A 19,057-nucleotide genomic window follows, 5' to 3' on the forward strand; every position below is an offset into this window, starting at 1 on the left:
TAGATTAGATTCAACTTTATTGTTATTGCACAAAGTACAGGTACTGAGACAACAGTAGTTAGCATCCAACCAGAAGTGCAAAACAGCAGTAAAAGTGGTTAAAGTGCAGAGTATCTGCATATGTAAAGTGAATTCACTGAATAAAAGATGGAGTAAGAGGTGAAAAAAGTTTAAACCATCTCTTCTCTCCATCATTGTGGGGAGCACTGGTAAATAAAATGGAGGAGTTTGAAGCTCTCAGCATATTCAACAAATCCTGGACTCCAACACCTCTCTATCTGGCTTTCAGACTATCTGAGCAGACAGAGACGTCAGAAGTAGTGGCAAAAGTAAAGGTGGAGGTGTTGGATTTATTATATGCAAACTTCAGATGCATACAGCTCCTGTGCTCAGCCTCCATCAGGAAAATCTGACCATAATATGGTACTTCTCATCTCCACCTGTCGGTCCATCGTTCAGAGGAAACCAATTACCAAAAGGAGCTTGAGGAGACGGTCTCAGGTAGCTGAACAAACTCTGAAGGGCTGCTTTGATGCTGCAGACTGAAATTCACTGTGAGCCACATGGAGATGTGTTTTCCAGGCTATATCAACTTCTTTGTGTAGGCTATTATCCCCACAAGGTGACGTGCTTCCCCAATAATAAGCCCTACATCACCAAAGCAAAACATGAAGGACCACAGCAAGGGAGGCGGGGAGTTTTTTAGGAGTGATCTGTAAGTGGCAAGTGAGAGGTAAACTGAAATAAACACAACTTTACAGCGCAGATCCACCACTTCAGCAGGAGTCAACTGCTTTGCTCAAAGGCTCTTCAGCAGCTGACAGACACAGTTACAGTTTCTGCGGAACTTTGTTGTTGACGGCTCTGAAAAAAAATGAAAGTGAAATCTCAAACTCTTTGCAGAATTTGTGAAAACAGTTGGTCTCGAGTGGCAGTGTGTGCTGTTGCACTGAGCTGACCCAGTTATTTTGATATATGTGTAAGTTTGCAAGCGTGTGTGTTTTGGCACGGTAGACGGATTCCTCAGATTTTCTCACTTTAACAGATTTCTCGTCTCTGACCTCATAGCTGGGAAAACAGTGTGTGAATTAATGGTTGTGTGCTTTTCTGACTGTGTGTCTCTTAATGCATGTGAGACTGATTGAGTGAAAGCATGTTTGTCCATGTGTTGCTGATATTTCATTGTCTTTTGCATTCAGTGATTGTATGGTAGCAGGTTTGCCTTTATTGTTGTTTATTATATTGTTCCATATGCGGGAATCTGTGTGCATTTGTGTTCATACATACATCTTAACACCTCTGCCTCCTCCACAGAGACGGTTGTCATAGTGAGACAACTGTCTGGGTGACAAACATCGCACATATTCTCTGAATGTCGAGTTGATTTAACTTTACTTGAATAAGTCCCTCTGCAAATACCATTACCAAGGATCAAAGGGAAAAAAGGAAATATGTACACGGATGCTGTCAGAGCTGCACAGTCACACCTGCTTGACTCACTATCTCTATTTTTCCATCTATTTTCCATTTTCTTGCCAATGAGTCTCCCAGTCACTTCGAGCTCTCAGTGAGGCTGATGGCAGTTAGCCAAATGGCGCTGGCCAACCCATAAAACCTCCATCCTCTGCCATAAAGCACCGACTAAAACACATTTAAACCATAAGCCTTCAGAGAAAATGTGTTTTACGTCTAGGTTTAAAACCCTCAGGGTGTGGATACATTAAAGCAATGATTAACAGTTCTGGTGACTGAAAGAGCTTCAAGTGTTTCTGCTTTTCCTTTTTGCTGCATCAAGCTTTTGGTAGATGCCACACGAAGCTTTCCAGCTCAATGTACTTTCTAATTATAAGTTTGTTTAACAGCATTTAGCTAAGGAAGAGACCCTTTATGTCTACATCCAGTTGCGCTGCCAGGAGCTTCACATCCTGAGGAGATGAATGTTTAGCAGAGAGAATAAGTAGCAGCGTTTGAGGATTTTCATGTGTAATCTAATCATTATTTCTGGGTGCTGTTGAGTTATTCAGATGCATTTTTTTGATGCAATGAGCACCACAAGTAGAGCTGATTTTCTGCTGCCAGTTTTGATTTACATTTAGAGGATGTGAATTTGAAGGATAAAGGATGAATTTTAACAGATCAAAATGTATATATGTTTACTTGAAGTGCTTTTTGTACCTTTTTTAAAGAGCTCTTGATGCATATTAGGCAGTACGGAAACAGCTTTGTCCAAATATTGAAATGATAATGATAATAAACTCACAGGACTGACCAGCATCTTTTCAGATATGTTATCATATCCCAGATATTCCCCGACATGAAAGCATTTCCTCTCAAAAAGTGAACCCAGGTGGGACACAAGAACAGGAAACAATACCAAACAAAACCTATAAAGGAAAAGCTGTAAAACACGTAGTATTAAAAACTTAGAAGATGACAAAAGGGACAAAGAAACAACCAAAAGCACTGACCATGACCGCAGGGAACCAAACCAGAAACTGATGTCCAGGAGACCCGAGCTGGTCTCCCATCAAACCCGGAACTTTTAAAGCTTAATTCAGTTTAAACTAATTTGTTTTCACATGCTGTTATATTGAGGCATTAAAAATCTATTTGATTGGGTTTCAACATTAAAATTTGCTCATTTTAGGTTGAATATGACTGATTTAACTCGTCCTCTTCCTCCTTCCTCTGTTCACGCAGGTTCATTCATGGTGGTGAACGCATCGGGCCGTGCATCGGGGCAGAAGGCTCACCTGTACATGCCCACCCTGAAGGAGAACGACACCCACTGCATCGACTTCCTTTACTCTCTGTCCAGCCGTGACGGAGCCAGCCCGGGCACACTCAATGTTTACATCAAGGTGTGTGTTTGTGAGAGGGGGTGAATGACAGGGAGGGAGGGATTGACAGATGAAGCGATTCATAGAGTGAGCAGGTAAATAAAACAGACCTCTGCTCTGAGGCACCGAGACGACGTTAGCCCTGGGGCTTTGAGTGTGGGATTAAGTGAGGGGGAGATTTAGAGAGAATGACTGATAGCGAGGTAAACATATGAGCAAATCCTTGTTGGCTGCATTTCTTGGTGGGGTTACTCGTATTGGTATGTTTCAGAGAAGCAGGTATAGCATACCAATGTTATTGTTTTTCACCTACTGGGTAATAAATCCTAAAGTGATTTAGAATAAACATTATACAGACTAGATATTTGCATTGTGACGTATGTTTGAGGGTGTAGATTTACAGAGTTTCTGTGTTGCTGAACAGTGCCGTTTCTGGACCTGCAAGGAATGAATGTTTTATTTCACGCTATGAAGGCAGAGATGGACATCTGGGTAGAATTTAGAGGAAGCTGTGGATGATGGATGGAGAGATGAAAGGACAGACTAGTGGGGGAAAAAGCTGAACAAGTGCAGAGGTGGATGAAAGGGGTGAATAAATAAGACCCTGATGAGGATCTCGAATGAAATGGCTCTGAGAATGAGTGAAGCTGAATCAGCTGACTGAAAATAAGAAAACAACAGTTTACAAGTGAAAGTAGATGTTTTTTATGGTAATGTTCCAAAACAACAGTTTTTAAATCCCTTTTTCTTCAGGTTTAAGACCAAAATGATTCAGTTTGGCTTTCTGATTTGTGCAGAAATCATTTCATGCTGTTCTTCTGATGAGACTGTGTCACTTCTTACTGCCTGCAGGTGAACGGAGGCGCCCAGGGCAACCCGGTATGGAACGCCTCTGATATTGTCACTGAAGGCTGGGTGAAGGCTGAACTGGCTATTTCCACATTCTGGCCCAACTCCTATCAGGTACCACATATGCTCACAAGCTTTTTGTTTGTGTTGACACTGGACTGAATACTGCAATAGGACGAGATAATACACAATAAAACCCAAGGATTTCATTGGCTCTTTTAAAAATGACGCAGACCTTTTCTTCTGTCTTAATCCAGCTCTCATTTCTTTGTATTTTGCTTCCAAGCAGCCAGACCTTATTTATAATACTTTAAAAGTAGTTCTCCAGGCTTTCTGAAGGGCTTTCAAAAGTTTTTCTTTGGACACTGGTTGCTTTTTCTCTCATTTTCAATCCAGTACTTGTACCTGACCATTTAAATAGGAAAATATGTCTATGTAGTTTTTTTTAAGTCACTCAACACTGACCTAGGAGTCATTAAAGTATGAAAAAGGCCCCTAACTCAAGGGATGAAACTAATTGTTGTGTCTAAAATAGTATCTTCAGGAACTTTGTTACTAGCAGTCTGTCAAAAGAGACACATGATTTATTTGAAGATTGATCTGTTTTTGCCTTCTATGCTGTATTTCCATTTATTTTTGCACGTGTTCAACAGAATTATAAAGAGGGGCGACTGATGACTTTTGCACAGCACAATATTACAAGAGACTAAGTGAGATATTTAATTAATCTAATTCAATTTAATCTGTTTAATTAATTATAAAGAATACTTTTCTTTTTTGATTATTTAGTTACTATCTCTCTTTAACACTGCTTGTGTTTTCATTGAAGACAGTATGACACGTCATGGTGGGAAATTGACTATTTTTTTCCTTGGTCTCAACTCCTTAATGCGGATTTTCTCCTCCATTGTCCTTCTTGCAAACCTGTAGATAAATAAGGATCTCACCGAATTCGGTGGAAGCTGCACAGCCTTTTTTTTTAACCTAAAAATCTGCTGCTTGGGCGATATTTTCAGCGTCCCACGACCATAAAATTCTGCGACACTGATTGGCCAAATATGTATTAGTTTGCCCTGGCAACAGTACACGATTGGCTGTTTGGCTGCACTGCTGGGGCGCTTTGACCAGACCCCTGACAGAAAAGATAGGAGTCTGTCTGTGGAAATTCACTGGTGGGAAATATAGTGTATATAATTCATATTGAATGTAGGCACACACTAGTGTGTAAACTGACATTTTTAATTGAATTTGTAAAAATATATGTTACATTTCCCGACCTCTTATCAGGGATGGCGGCGCGCCAGCGCCCCCCTAAGGCCGGCCGTTAATAACATTTTAGGGACCTGCTGACTGGGCCGCGGCTCGAGCTGCCTCCTCTGGAAAGTTGCCTTCAACGTGTAAATAGAGAAAAATGTGACTTTCGTACACGTTGTCTCAAATAATTAAAGTGAGCTACAATGATTTCTAACCTTAAACTTCGACAGAAGATCGACAGAAATAAATATAAACTGACATCCATGTTTAATGTTAGCTAACGTTTAGCTAAGATGGCGTCGCTCGCTAACGTGTTAGCAAACAGCTACACAGGTATTCCAGTCGACACATCACTCCTTTTACAGGTTGAATGTAAGTCTCGCGTTCATTATTGTTTTATATCCTCTAAATACATTCTCTTTTAATTCACTGTTGATGATTTTAATATATTCCCCCAATAGCGCTTTTATATGACCTGTTTGTGTTGTATTGAGCTTGACAGGTAAGTTGACCTGTTGTAGGCTAGCAGCTAAGTTAGCCGTCAGTTTGAGCATTAATATGCCAGTTTAACAGATCATCCGTGTGGTATTTCACGAGGCCTATATTTTAACAGTTGAGCATGGTAATTATTGGACATTTTAAGTCGTAAAGGTTGGAAATAAAAGGGTGTACAGTATAACATAAACTACTAATTGCATACTGTGCACCTGTTCTTTTCCTAATGTCACGTCTGTATGTCTGCTTTGAAAAAGCGCATTTACTCTCAAGTATAAAATGTTTAGAGCCTGTAGCAGCTATTAAACAGATATTATATCGTATCCTTGTCTCTTGAGTTAGAAAAGATAAAGATACTTGAATATGTTGGATTAATTATAGAAGATGGTTTTAGCTTCTGTCTAAGCACAGCAAATTTATACTTTTACCTCAAGCCGTATTCAATTTAGTGTAATTGGGTTCGTTTTCCACCATTTTGCATTGATCCTGCTCTTATTGAGGACGTCTTTCAAGTTCTAATGATAAAGCTAATTTCCATTGATCATGTAGCTACTAAACTCACAGACTATGAATCCGTAATATGAAGTCACTTCTGAATGTATTTCAAAGCGCTATAATAATTTGACTTGATAAAATGGGCCAAAAAATAGTTTCTTGTTGGTTAGCAGATTTTACACTTATTCACAGCAACAGTTTCTTAATTTTTTGTTACTCTTAAATTCATACAAAGTGCATCCTTTTACAAAAAAACTACAGTAAGGTTGTGCAGTATTATCATGTGCAAAAGACTGCTGAAACTACAATAAATGGAAAGCTATAGACCTTTTTATAAACATCTGGCAGGGTTTTGAAGATGAACTTGCCATTCAAAAGACCCTTTTCTTTATCCAGAAATCTTATATTATATATTTCAACCAATGGTCCTATTCATAGAACGTGCCCACGTTGATCTTGTGTCAAAAAAATTGGTGGCATTAAGATACATTTCCGTTAACTTCTTATTAACGCATTGATTTTGACAGCCCTAATATGTATATATGTGTACTTTGAGACAATGGTTTGCAGTTGTGGATTGAATTTCATTACCTAATGTGACACAGAGTGAATTTCTTTAATACTGTAACTGAAGCTTTAATGATTTTCAGTTTGTGTGTGTGTTTAAGATGCAGAGACGTACCCTGCTGGGTTGTTTTAGTGAGGGGGCTCTACAGCAGCTTTATTTTACCTAATGACTGAGCCATGCTCAGTAAATGAAAGAACCCCTGTGTTGCTCACACAAGACACAATAGTCACCAAAGTGAATTAAACGCTTGTGTTTCTCTCCCTAATTACATGTAACCTCCCACAGAGAGATGACACTTTATTCTTCTGAAAGGACAAAAACATATTAAGAGTACAGAACACCGCAGCAAACTTTCACACTCTTAAATTGTTTTAGAGTCATAATGTGGTTCAGGGATAAAAGACTATGTTTATAAGTCCAGGTCTGAGCAAAAGAGAAATCAAACTAAACTGTATTGGACGTGGAAGACAAAGAAAGCTCAATGATGATTACTTTTTATCTTTTATCTCTGTTTAAAAGCAGATGTTGTGTACATGTATACTCTCACGTTTTTTGTAGACAAAGATCTACTTCTCAAGTTGGAATAAAGCGGCAATATTTTATTCTTTCAGGTTTCAAGTTAGCACAGACTGTAGCTGGTCAAGATGCACGACAAAACCAAAGAAAACAGCATTGCGATTTATTTTTTTTAGCATCAAAAAGCCACGTCAGTGTCTTCTGTACACTTGACATGCCTGCTGGAGAGGGTGGAATTTATTCTTCAAAGGAAGAGAAGTCTTTAGTATTCAGGCTGAGTCATAGTGAATACTGCTGAGAAGCCTGACAAGTACACCACAGAAGTATGTGCATGTTTATGTGTGTGGGTCAGGGGTGCGAGGTCCCGTCGGCAGCCCTGCCGACTGCCTGTCACCCTCAGAGTGACTTAAAGTCTGTGAAAAGAATACAAGCACTGGTCTGAAAGAATGACACAACAGTGGAGTTCCACGAAGAACAGTCGCTTACAGGGAAAAGTCTAAATGCATGGAGATGTGGAGAAGAGACGGATGAAAGGGAGGTGGGTGTGAGCAGTGATGAGGGAGAGGAGGGAGAAGTGACGGCGTATGTGGTTGGCATAAGGATGGAGACAGAAGTAATGAAGTGAAAAGAGTAGTTGCTGACTTTTAGTGGAAAATGTCCCCTGGGGTTCCCCATGTGAGCTTCACAGGGGTGTCAAGATGTTGAAGAAAAAGTTTTCACTTCTGAGTATCATTGCAGCTCATTAAAAAACTCAGTTCCAACCTTTTTCTTTCTCCTCCTCTCAGGTGATATTTGAGGCAGTTTCCGTCCAAGGCCATCCAGGTTTCATCGCCATTGATGACATTCGAGTTTTGGCTCACCCTTGTCGTAAGTGAAAGAGATTCTCTGTGTGTGCGATGAAGGTTGATCCTGCAGAACTGTAGCCCTGCTGAGTATCGTCTGTTTTATAGCTTCATACACACTCAAACACAGCACAAAGGACAGATTGTGAGGGTTGCAGGCAGAATACAGAGAACCAGGAAGGGGGTCTAAAGTCAGGGTCTTCACCACTCATATCTGAGACATTTAGCTTCACAAAACTCTGTGGCCTGCTCACTACTTCCTGTCTGTTTACACTGCCTCACAATCTCTCTCAAGTCAATCCAGTTTAATTAGAATTTACACAAAAGACGTTGTTAGTTTATGTTTGAGTTTTAAAAATGGCGGTGCTTAAAAAAGATGACCATAAAGTGGTCCCAGTAGAGTGCCTGTGTAGAAATCCCTCCGTTAGCTCTCCTATAGCCGCAAGTAGCCACATAACAGCAGCTATGAGCTAACAGAGCTATAGCACACGTTCATTCATTCATTCTTCTTAAAGTATTGGTGAAATAAAGACAGATAATGCCTTATTTAGAGGCTGCATCCTCTAAGCCCCGTTCACTCCGTTATATGGATCTCCAGTTATCTAAATATCTTCCGAAGGACGCCGACTTTCACCAAACTGTTCTCGGTGAGCAGATGAACGTATTTCATGCCAGAAATAAGGTCCAGGTTTAAAAACACCGGAGTCCTTTAATTCACGTGGCTTTGTTTTGTCATCTTTATGACCCTCCCCTTCCTTTTTCTTTGCCTTTTTTTTGGTCTTAAAAACCAAAACCGGAAATTAAAATGCATGTTCTTAATGACTGGCCTGTTTGAAGGAAGGTTAGATAAAATTAGACGTGTAAAACGTGTTTGTCCGACTGAAATCAAGGTTTGAATCACTCCTGCATGTGCACACTCAGCGAGACTCAAATTGGCCCGAGCACTTGTACGTGCTTCAAATCTTTTTGTAAAAACAGTAAAATGTAAGATTAGATTTAAACAGCCATGTTTCCAGATAAATGCTTCATCTGTCTAACTAAACGCATCAGAAATTGTCTGAAAATCAGCCCGTTAAGATGAACTTAAGACTCAACTTGGGGTCACTTTAAGCATTTCCAGACTGCCACTCTGCTCTAATAAAATCCTGATTTTATAACCGAAGCTTCATCTGATAAAATCACCATTAAAGTAACTCAAAAACGGGCCTTTTCAGTGAATTCAGCTGTACTCACATGATCTCCCACAGAGGACGTCAGAAGCAGCAGAAACTCCACGGCATCATTAGCCAATAACTCGATTTCAGTGCCGTGCATGTATACTGGGACGAATACTGTGGCTCGACTCAAGCGTGCACGTGACCATACTGACTTAAATCATCTGTGTCGGCAGTAATCTGATTACTCAGAAGTGTCTGAAAATGATGAGGAAAAGGAAAATGCTCGAGAAAATCTTAAGCCAAACCGAAGATGAGGGGGAGAAAGGTGAATTATGGAAGGCTTTTTAAGAAACAACCTTCACATGTAAGTCCTTGTCATTTGCAGCAAGCTGACCATTAGAGTCAGGACAAATTATCATTGTTAAATGATCGATGCGTAGTCGGTCGGGCTTATCTGTGTCTGGAGACAGTCAAATGAGATTAACCAGTCGCAGGCTGGTCTCAATGCCAGACCAAAGTCACTCGGTGTCTGTCTGTCCCTCTGATGAACTGCTCATCTGTCCCATGGCCACGACTCTGCCTTTCTCCAGACAACAGCATTATTCTCTGTTGAGGGTGTGTTTATGTTTATATCTGATGAAACGCTGTGATCATCCAGAGTGAAATCTGTAAGTCATTAAGAGCCCATGTTTGCAGGCCGCCTCGGGTCTTCTGGGTTAATGAAACATGTTGTTTTTCAGCATTTTACCGTTTGATTTAATTCACGATTGTGAGTCTTTTTTTAACTTCAAACAGCCAGGGGACAAATCCAGAAAGAATTAATTTAACCAGGCGATGTTTTCTCAGGGGAGTAATTAAAAAAAGCTTCAACACGTATGACCTGGGCTCCAGTTTTCTTCTTCTTTTTTTTTCTTTAAACGTTTGATTTCTCCTCCGGATTTATTTGATTAAAGACTCTTGTGTTTGCTGCTGTGTTGCAGGTAAAGCGCCTCACTTCTTGCGCCTGCAGAACGTCGAGGTGAACGTGGGGCAGAATGCTACGTTTCAGTGTACAGCCGGAGGAAAGTGGTCTCAACACGATAAACTCTGGCTGCAGGTCGGTTCCCTCGCCTCAGGAAATGTGTGCATGAAAAGTATCCGAAGGTCCAAAAGTCTAAGTGTTTCATTTAATTCTGCACTTTATTGTATTAGGTTCTAATAAATGTTCAAGCATTACGATGAGACGAAAATTGGAATCAGTTTGCTCGACTGAAATCAATATTTTTATCTAAAGTGGCTGCTTTTGATAGAAGTCCATCGTTCGACCGGTAAAGGTCGAGCAGAAGCTAAAGCTGTAGAATAATGATGAAATTATTAGAGTTTCTTTTCCCTTTTCCATCTACTTTATTAACTCTTCTTGTCCTAGTTAATGATTCTGATGGAAAAGTGACTGAAGGACGATATTCTTACACCAATAAGAAACAAAAGCAGGTCTTTTTATGCCACTTTTATGTAAAAAGCAAGAAAAACACAAAGTAAACATCTCCGGCCGTCGCGGCTCTGTTTCAGGATTGATTAAAAGTCCTTGTTCTGCCTCGCTCCAGTGATCCCGTCTCTGCGCATGTGACATGTTTGTGTGCACGTGCTTTGGCTTGCGTGCATGTCTGCGCTGCACGGCTGTTTTTACCCCTGAGAACGCCGCTCGGTGCAGTAATGACATTTGCAGTGGAGAACATTTTTTCTCCTGACTGCAGGTCTTTTGGGGAAAGCATGTTTTTCCAAATTGGCTGATAAGATAGTAGTTTTTAAAAAAAGAAAAAAAAAAGATTGGATGTGGATATGCGAAGCTGAAAGTGGCACCAGTACACTTTTTAAAGTCTGACTTGCTCAGAGCAAATTGCTTGTGTTTTCTGCCAGGTCTTGCTGTCTGATACCAGTTCAAGGTCTGTTCTGTGTCATTTGCTGAAGGAGAATCACTGTAGCCGTATAGATTGTTTTCTGGGGGAAGCAGCAGTGATATGATCTCATTTCTTTATCTTAAGGTTGGAAAACTATCAGACCAGTGCCAATCAGCTGAATGATTTAAATGGTTTGTTCAAAGCTGGATTTTAATGTGAACAAATTCACATTAAGTCGCCTGCTTCACTATTCCTCTTGTGTGGAAATGTAAGAGAATGCAGTCGCAACTGTTCATTTATCATTTATTTTATTTGCTACATATCCAAACATCTTCTACATTTACTTATTAAGCTTCTAACTATGAAGGTTTTAACTCGGGATGTCCCGATCCAGATTTTTCTGCCTCCTGATACAATCCGATTTTTATTTTTTTTAATGATTAGTCTTGCCGATACTGATCCGATACACAAAAACATTGCGTAGTTATGGTAACAAACGGTAAGTTTCATTGTGTGGAAGAGACTGGGATCGTTCTTTTGTGCACGGCAACATCAGACTTGACTTAAACATTATTTTTAAAACAAATATAGAGATATAAATATACTGAAATAATTATTTATTTAATAATTGTGCAAACAATCTTAACCATAAAAATATAGCAAGTGTAACTGGTTCAGTCAGTGCAATTAGGGATTCAAAATCCAACGTAAATCAAAATATTAAATGATAAAGGAGCTGAAATTGAGAAAAAAAACAATAGCTTCACCAGCTTGGTTGGTAGACTTTCAAAATAAATCAGCTCTTTATATAGTTTAGTGCAAATGGGAATTAAACATCCATAAAAAAAGCATCTGAACAAAACAGTAGCTTCTCTAGTTTGGTAAAAAGGACAGGACAAGAAAATTATAAAAAATAATAAAAATGATAAAAAATCGTCCCATTGTGGCCGATGCCCGATCTCGAATTTTCTTCGATATGGGTACAGATATCCGATCCAAATATCGGATCGTGCATAGTTTTAACTCTTCTTATTTTGGCTAAAATGAACCTTGAACATAATTTAGGTCACAATGGCGCTAAATGTCAGGGAACTCCTGGAAATGCTTTGATGATAACACCATCTTGTGATGTTATGGGTGGTGTAGGCGTCTCTTTTTGGGTCTCTCAGCTTTATATTGGAATAATCTCCACCGTATCACATGTTTAAAGTCAACATCTTGTTGGTACCTGGTGAAAAATGCGTTGAAATTTGCAAAATAAAGTGGAGGAAATTGTAGAATAAGTTAAGGGCTTCAGCTCCTGAGTGACACTTATTTCACCTTTGAGGACATCGCTTCAGTGGCTTTGACTCGGCAACACAACTGTTTATGATTTGGTGCTAAAGCTTTTTAGTTTGGCTTAGAAATTGATGTTATAGTGTGACTCCAAGGGTGTCCTTACAAAGTGAAAGTGGTAGTGAAGTGTTGGGAATCCCTGGCATTGCCAAAGTACCATTCCTTATGCTCCTACAGTAGCGTGTCCCATTATTTCTCTCTTAAACATAGTTTATGCTGGATTTGGTGCAATAGAAGTCTCACCCTCTTATTTTCCACCACAGTAAGGGTAAAGCAGTCACTATGAGGTCTTCACAGAACCTTTTGCTGATGCTTTTCTCACCTTTCCCTCCTTGCAGCAGTGGAATGGCAAAGACACGGCGCTGATGGTGACCAGGGTGGTGAACCACCGGCGTTTCTCGGCAACAGTCAGCGTCGGCGACACTTCACAGCGCAGCACCAGTCGCTACCGCTGCGTCATCCGCTCAGACGGTGGATCGGGGGTGTCCAACTACGCCGACCTCATTGTTAAAGGTACTTTAACTGTTGTTTATTCTTTCACCCGAACCAAAGGGAAGTGTGAGACCAGAATGTTCTGAATGGATTCAGATGTGTGGAAGAGGAGCAGTGCTTGGCAAATCTCACCAGTGTTGACACATTAAAGTGGGACAGTTTCTTCAGAAGGAGTGAAACAACCCTAGGTTGCGGTTGTGTGTGTGTGTGTGGCTGCCCATCAGTGCTGAGAATACTGAACAGACTCAGAAAAGTGACTGGAACTCACAATGAGCCCTCTCAGACTCGGTGTCTTTGATTCAGGTTCAGCCTCTTTCTCACAAGCTTTGAAATTGATGCAAAGCTTTTATTTGTTCAGTTGCTCCAGTTTTACAGGCTCCACTTGCTAAAAGCTAATCTGCATTCATGCATTTGCTTTTTATGAAAGGTGTAAAGGATGGACATATCCAAACGTTTATTTTTGATGTAGATGAAAGCAGCAGCAGCAGCGGTTCACCAGGAGGACAAACCCTTTTGGGGGGTCTGTTATCATATCAGACTTAGAATTACTCACAGAATGACTGCACATGGCCTCGCTTTCTCCGCTTTAGATGCCTTTACACAACATAAAACCTCAGCTTTCTTCGTTTACCCACAACCTTTATGTGCATGTCGACAGGAGAATGTCATCAGAACATAATTCAGTAGATTTTTAGCTGACCCCACATCAAAAGCAACGGTACATTCATTATAAAATGTTTAAAAGTCTTCTTTACCTTTTCTTTCACCACTTCTCTGTATCTGAGGTATTTATATGTAATACTTGACACATTCCCTTGTTGAAGACATTCAAATATGGGATGTATTACCTTAAAAATATGAAGGACTGTCAGTGATTTAGCCACCCACTCTCCATCCCAAGGTTCCAGCATACAACAGAAAATACAGCTGTCCTGCTGAGAAGGATATTGATGTTCTGAGGAGGTTGGATAATATTGTTGCAAGGACTTTGATAGAATTACAGCATCGCAGCGATCTGTTGTTGTCATACATAATTACATTCAGTTACCTCTGGTCTCTGCTGGATCACATGCTTTGAATGCTGTCCTCCAAACATTGACTTTCAGTGTTAGAATATGAAACAGATCATGATTAGCTTCTCAACATTTTAATGTTGAATGTAGCCTTTTTAGTGCAATAATTCATAAAGTAGCATAAATAACTGATTGTCTGCTATCGGTGGTGATTGTTGGCAGACCTGTAACTCGATGTGATTCAGTCCAGCTTCACAACAAGATCAGGACACAGCTGGTAACTAGGGCTAAACGATTTTATCGATACCGTGATATATATCAATATCTTGTTTGCCGATAAAGTATCGATTTTTCAGCCGAGAGTATCGATTATAAAAAAAAAAAAAAAAAAAAAAAAAAAATTAGCAGACTTTATTGAAAAGTCAGTTGTTACAATTAGTGAAAACATAGAACATTAACATAATACAAAACAGTGATAAATTAGTTCATAAAAAATGTTATATAAAGTGCATAGCTCAGTGGTTTTGATGGCTTTTCTGTTTATAGAATGTAGGATTGTTGTAATTCATTAAATTAGAAAAGATGGTTTGTGATTAGAGAAATTATATTTGTGTTTATGGTATTTAGCAAGTAAAACAAGCAGGTTGATGATGTAATATTCACAACATAAACATGAGTCTTGCTGGCTGAAGACATGTTTGTTTGTTTGTTTCCGTTTGTCTGGCAGTGTTTTCCTTCCGGTTCAAAGGTCGGACCACCGTCCAATCAGCCACGATTCATGTCAAATCACACTGTCCCCTTAAAATCTGTATTAAAACGTATCGAATCGAATAAAATCAAACCCTCTACAGAGGCTTATGTAATAAAAATCAAATATCAAAGCTGTGGATGCTGAAGTTTAGCATGTTTGTTTCCGTTTGTCTGGCGGTGTTGTTCCGGTTCAAAGGTCGGACCATCAGTCCAATCAGTGACAATTCATGTCAAATCTCACTGTCCCTTTAAAATCTTTAAGAAAATTATGTGTATTAAATCGTATCGAATCGAATAAAATCGTATCGAATAGTTGGCTGAAAGCTGTGTATCGTATCGTGAGATTAGTGTATCGCTACAGCTCTAATCGTAACATTTCCACTGCGTTTACGAACCCTCTCCAGAGGCTTATGTAATAGAAATCAAATATGAAAGCTGTGGATGCTAAAGTTTAGCATGTTTGAAGTTCATGGCGAAGGGTTAGCATTGTTAGCACTGTTAGCATTGAGCTCGTTGTCCCTGAAACTAATGTGATGGCACAAAATCTGCTGCTTAACATGGTCTATAGGCAAGGAAAGTCTGTTTGAGTGGCACAGTTCAACAAGCAGGGGATTCAAAGTGCTTTACAGAGACATTAAAACAGAAATAAAAAGCACGATTTCCCAAAAAAGAACAAATCAGAACAATAAAGAAAATGTAATAAAATGATATATATGTAAGATAAGATAAAATAAACTGTAATAAAAATGTAAATGATGATAAAATCAGTACGTTTTGAAACTCAAGCTTATTTGGAGTTTTATTCAAATGCAGCTGAAAATAGATGTTTCAGCTGCTCTGAGGCTTTCTGGGAGTTTGTTCCAGACATGTGGAGCATAGAAGCTGAATGCAGCTTCTCCAGGTCTGGTTCTGACTCTGGGAACTGATAAAAAACCGGATCCAGATGACCTGAGGGGTTCATAGTGGGTCAGGAGGTCACTGATGTATTTTGGACCATTCAGAGCTTCATAGACCAGCATCAGAACTTTAAAGTCTATCCTCTGATGGACCGGCAGCCGGTGGAAAGACCTCACAGCTGGACTCATGTGCTTCACTTATTTGGTCTTAGTGAGGATTAGAGCAGCTGAGTAAAGATGCTGTTACAATAATCAAGCCTAAAGATGAATATTAATACATATAGTGACGTATTAATACTCACTCACTAGCACTTAGCCTGTTTTTATCTGAAGCATTGGCTCTGTTTGTACTGAGGCTTCATCAGAAGGTGCTAGCTGAAGTGCTAATGAGCTTTTATAGTCTGACTTGAGGGTAAATCTGTTCATTTGTACATAAGGCCTCTGGAACATCATCATTCTATCGCCCCCTCAAGTCCACAAACGTCCCACCTGGTCGCTCCACGGCTGATTGCATGCAGCCTAAACAGTCTTCAACAACCCGGACAAGGTTGATGACGGGCGGAGGAAAAACAAGATGGACGCTTGTTTTGAGGAGAGACAGTCGCTGTCATCAACACCTCCGCAGTGCCTCACGGAAACAAGGACTGCATTAAACCATCAAACTCATTTAACATTAAGCTTCAGGGCAGCTGAGTGAGAGTAAATACGCGCAGATGTGTCCTTCTTGTTGCTTTTTGCACCCGACTGACTGGCTTTGTCGCCATAAAGCTCAGAACACCTGAGGAAAAGAGGTTTAAACGGAAATGAATCGTTCAATACATTTGTTATTCTTTTTGAGAATGAAATTTGGCCACTCGGAAATATTCCGTGTGAATTATGATTATTCGGATTAAACATGATAATCTAATCATGACTCGTGAGATTTGAACTGCTCGGTTTGCTATAATTGAATCTGAAATCGCGCCTTTGGAAAACACTTCAGTGCAATGGCACATTGGCATGAATTATGTGCTCAATGCATCTGTGGTTTGAATTATGTCGTTAACCTTATTTGGTGTGAAGGATGTTTTAATCTGAAGGGAGGCTGGAGTGTGTGTGTGTGTTGCTTCTCTGATTAGATGATAGTCCGGGGACAGAAGCTGTCATTACCATCTGTTAGCAGAGCACACAGAATATACTCTTGAGAGCGTCTAAATGTGTGTGTGTGCAGCATATCCCACTGAATGTGTTTTTAAGTATATGCATCTGTGTGTGTGAGAAGCTCAGGTGCTGCCAGCCATGCATTGTGTTCGGGGAATAACTCTCGCCAACGTGCACGTGCACACCTCCCTGAAGCCTGTGTGTGGGTGGGTGGATTAGAGTAATTGTGCCATTGTCCTTGATTTGTACACCGACATATTTAAGTTTTCCCTTCATTTCCTTCCCTGAGTTGTGGCTCAGGCTTTGTTTCTGGGTGCGTGTTCAAATTAATTTGTGTGCACGTGCCTGCTAAGTGAAATCAGGGTTAATTATGGTGGTGTTCAGCCAGGTGTGACCGGGGAAATCTGGAGAGAGATGCTCCTCATATTACAGCGCCCTGCCTGTGCTCTCTGTCCCATACGTGCTCGTTCACGCATATTAATACTCTGACACGATCTCGTTGGCCAGCTGAACAGATGATGTTCGCCTTGTTGACTTGATGAAAATGGATTCAGAACCAACCTGGATGCTCTCTGGATGAGTTTGATTTGCTTAGATGTGAGAAAATGACTTTAATCCTTGATATAATCTTAATTTTTAGTGTATATATGTGCATTTTTTTCTCCATTCGTAGCATCTTTCAGATGCTTTTTATGGCAGATTTTCGGCTTGTGGATGTTGACTCTGTTTTTAGCCGATGTTGTTGAGGTAGACACTCATTTTATTTGCTATGCCACAGTAAAGCTTCTACATATTTTTTGTTTTTCTACTTAAATCTGAGCTGAGGTCTTTATCTGAAAGATCAGAGAGACCAAAGATAAAAAGCAACGTACAGCAAAAGGCTAAAAGGAACTCTCACTGAACAAAAAAATCTAGAAAATTGGGTTTGGACCTTGTCCACCGTTTTCACATGCACTGCACAGCAGGTGATTCTCCACTTGAGAAGCAGTCTCACTAATGGAGTGCACAGAAAGGCAGGCGATGATGCAAGAATATGCTGCAGTGTTGTGTTTACGGGACATTTTTGTGTTGAAATCTATACTTTATTCACACATCTGCAATACCGATAAACTGATATGCAGACAGGATGGAAAGTTCACAAACAGCTCCTCACATTTAGTCTCTGGAGGGTTATCGTTTTCCTTTTTTTTCCCCCACTTAAGCCAACACATTTGGATTCTCACAGGCAGCCTCGTGGGGAAAATGTTGCAGTGCATGTGTGCAATGAGCAGCTTCACGCACTCTCCTGTCACCTTTCGACAGTCTGCGTCCACAATATCTCTTATTCCCACTTTCACCTTCCATCTGGCCCTTTCTTACAGTTAAATAATGTGAAATTAAACATGCGGTGACCTCCTCACATCCCTTTAAATGCACGTACCTTTGAATAAATCTCACAAAGAGCTCTGTTCAATATCACGAAAACACTTCTCACACAGCGGAAAGGGACATAAAAGTCATCTGAAAGATATTAAGAACTGACATTCACAGCAATAAATACTTTCTCATCGGGGGCGGCTGTGATAGGACAATAAGAGTTGACCTTGAGGAGGCGCGGGTAATTAAAAATGACTGATTATCTGCTTGGAGCTATCACAAAAACACTCCCTGCGCCGTAAAGAAGAAACTTTTGCATAAACACACACACGCTAGATGTTTTTCTCTGCTCCGATGCATTTCTCATTTGTATGGCTCTTGTAGAACAGATGCAGTCAAAGCCCCAGGGCAAGAAGGTTTCAGCCATACCCCCCCCGGGCTGTGTTTGTGTGAGCGTGCACTTGTGCAGCCATCTTTGTGGAAAGGTTCAGACCGGTGGGGATATTTTATCTGCTCCCTTCTTTTCAGGTTTCAGGGTGAGGTGAGCTGTGGGGTTAAAGTTGGTGTGTTGTCATTATGTTAAGGGGCTAAGGAATGATTGAATGCCCCTCGGAGTGTGTGTGTAAAGGGGTGAGGAAGCCTGCATGCTCGTATGTCTTTGTCTCTGGATGTGTGTAAACGCTGGCTTCGAGTCGAGTGTGTGTGGTGTTATAAATGGGCATTTCAGCCTGTGTGTGTGTCCTGTCTATCACAGATAAGACTCAGTGGGGCGTAGCAGAGATCCAGGAGAGCCACTGTCAGCCGGCGCCCCGTAGAAACCACACAGAGCCCGTGTTGTGTGTGTGAATTTCTCAGGAAAACTGCCACATTTTTCTAAGTCTCCCTGGGTCGTCATAAAGCTGATTGTAGTCCAAGAATTAGATCCAGCCGTGGCCACAGTCTGTTTGTGAATGATTGTGTGTGTGGCCGTAGAGCTAAAGCTCCTTCCCAGCATCTTCTATGTGTCTGTTTCCTGATAAAGAAATCAATAAGCTGCATGTGTCAGATACCTAGAAATCCCACTGACAGTGAACTCAACACAACCTTCAATGTATAAACATAACTGCTTGAAACGTACGTTTGAGTTCCAGGTTAAAAAAAGACGTCATGTGACACGTCACAGAAAAGTGTGAGCAGTTTTTC

At 40.4% G+C, this 19,057-nt stretch overlaps 1 protein-coding gene across 9 annotated transcripts in view; it reads left to right on the forward strand.

Annotated features, from left to right (window-relative positions):
- Nucleotides 1-19,057, forward strand: part of ptprt (protein tyrosine phosphatase receptor type T) — a 348,700-nt gene that overhangs the window by 105,027 nt on the left and 224,616 nt on the right. For all 9 annotated transcript variants that reach the window (XM_072381466.1, XM_072381458.1, XM_072381459.1 and 6 more), the window contains exons 3-7: nt 2,701-2,861; nt 3,693-3,803; nt 7,803-7,884; nt 9,997-10,112; nt 12,567-12,741. In XM_072381466.1, coding sequence (XP_072237567.1) covers nt 2,701-2,861; nt 3,693-3,803; nt 7,803-7,884; nt 9,997-10,112; nt 12,567-12,741 — 645 coding nt within the window. The remainder of the gene's footprint in view (nt 1-2,700; nt 2,862-3,692; nt 3,804-7,802; nt 7,885-9,996; nt 10,113-12,566; nt 12,742-19,057) is intronic.

The sequence above is a fragment of the Leuresthes tenuis genome, unplaced genomic scaffold, assembly GCF_036924035.1.
Source record: "Leuresthes tenuis unplaced genomic scaffold, fLeuTen1.0.hap1 SCAF_3, whole genome shotgun sequence".
NCBI lineage: Eukaryota > Metazoa > Chordata > Actinopteri > Atheriniformes > Atherinopsidae > Leuresthes > Leuresthes tenuis.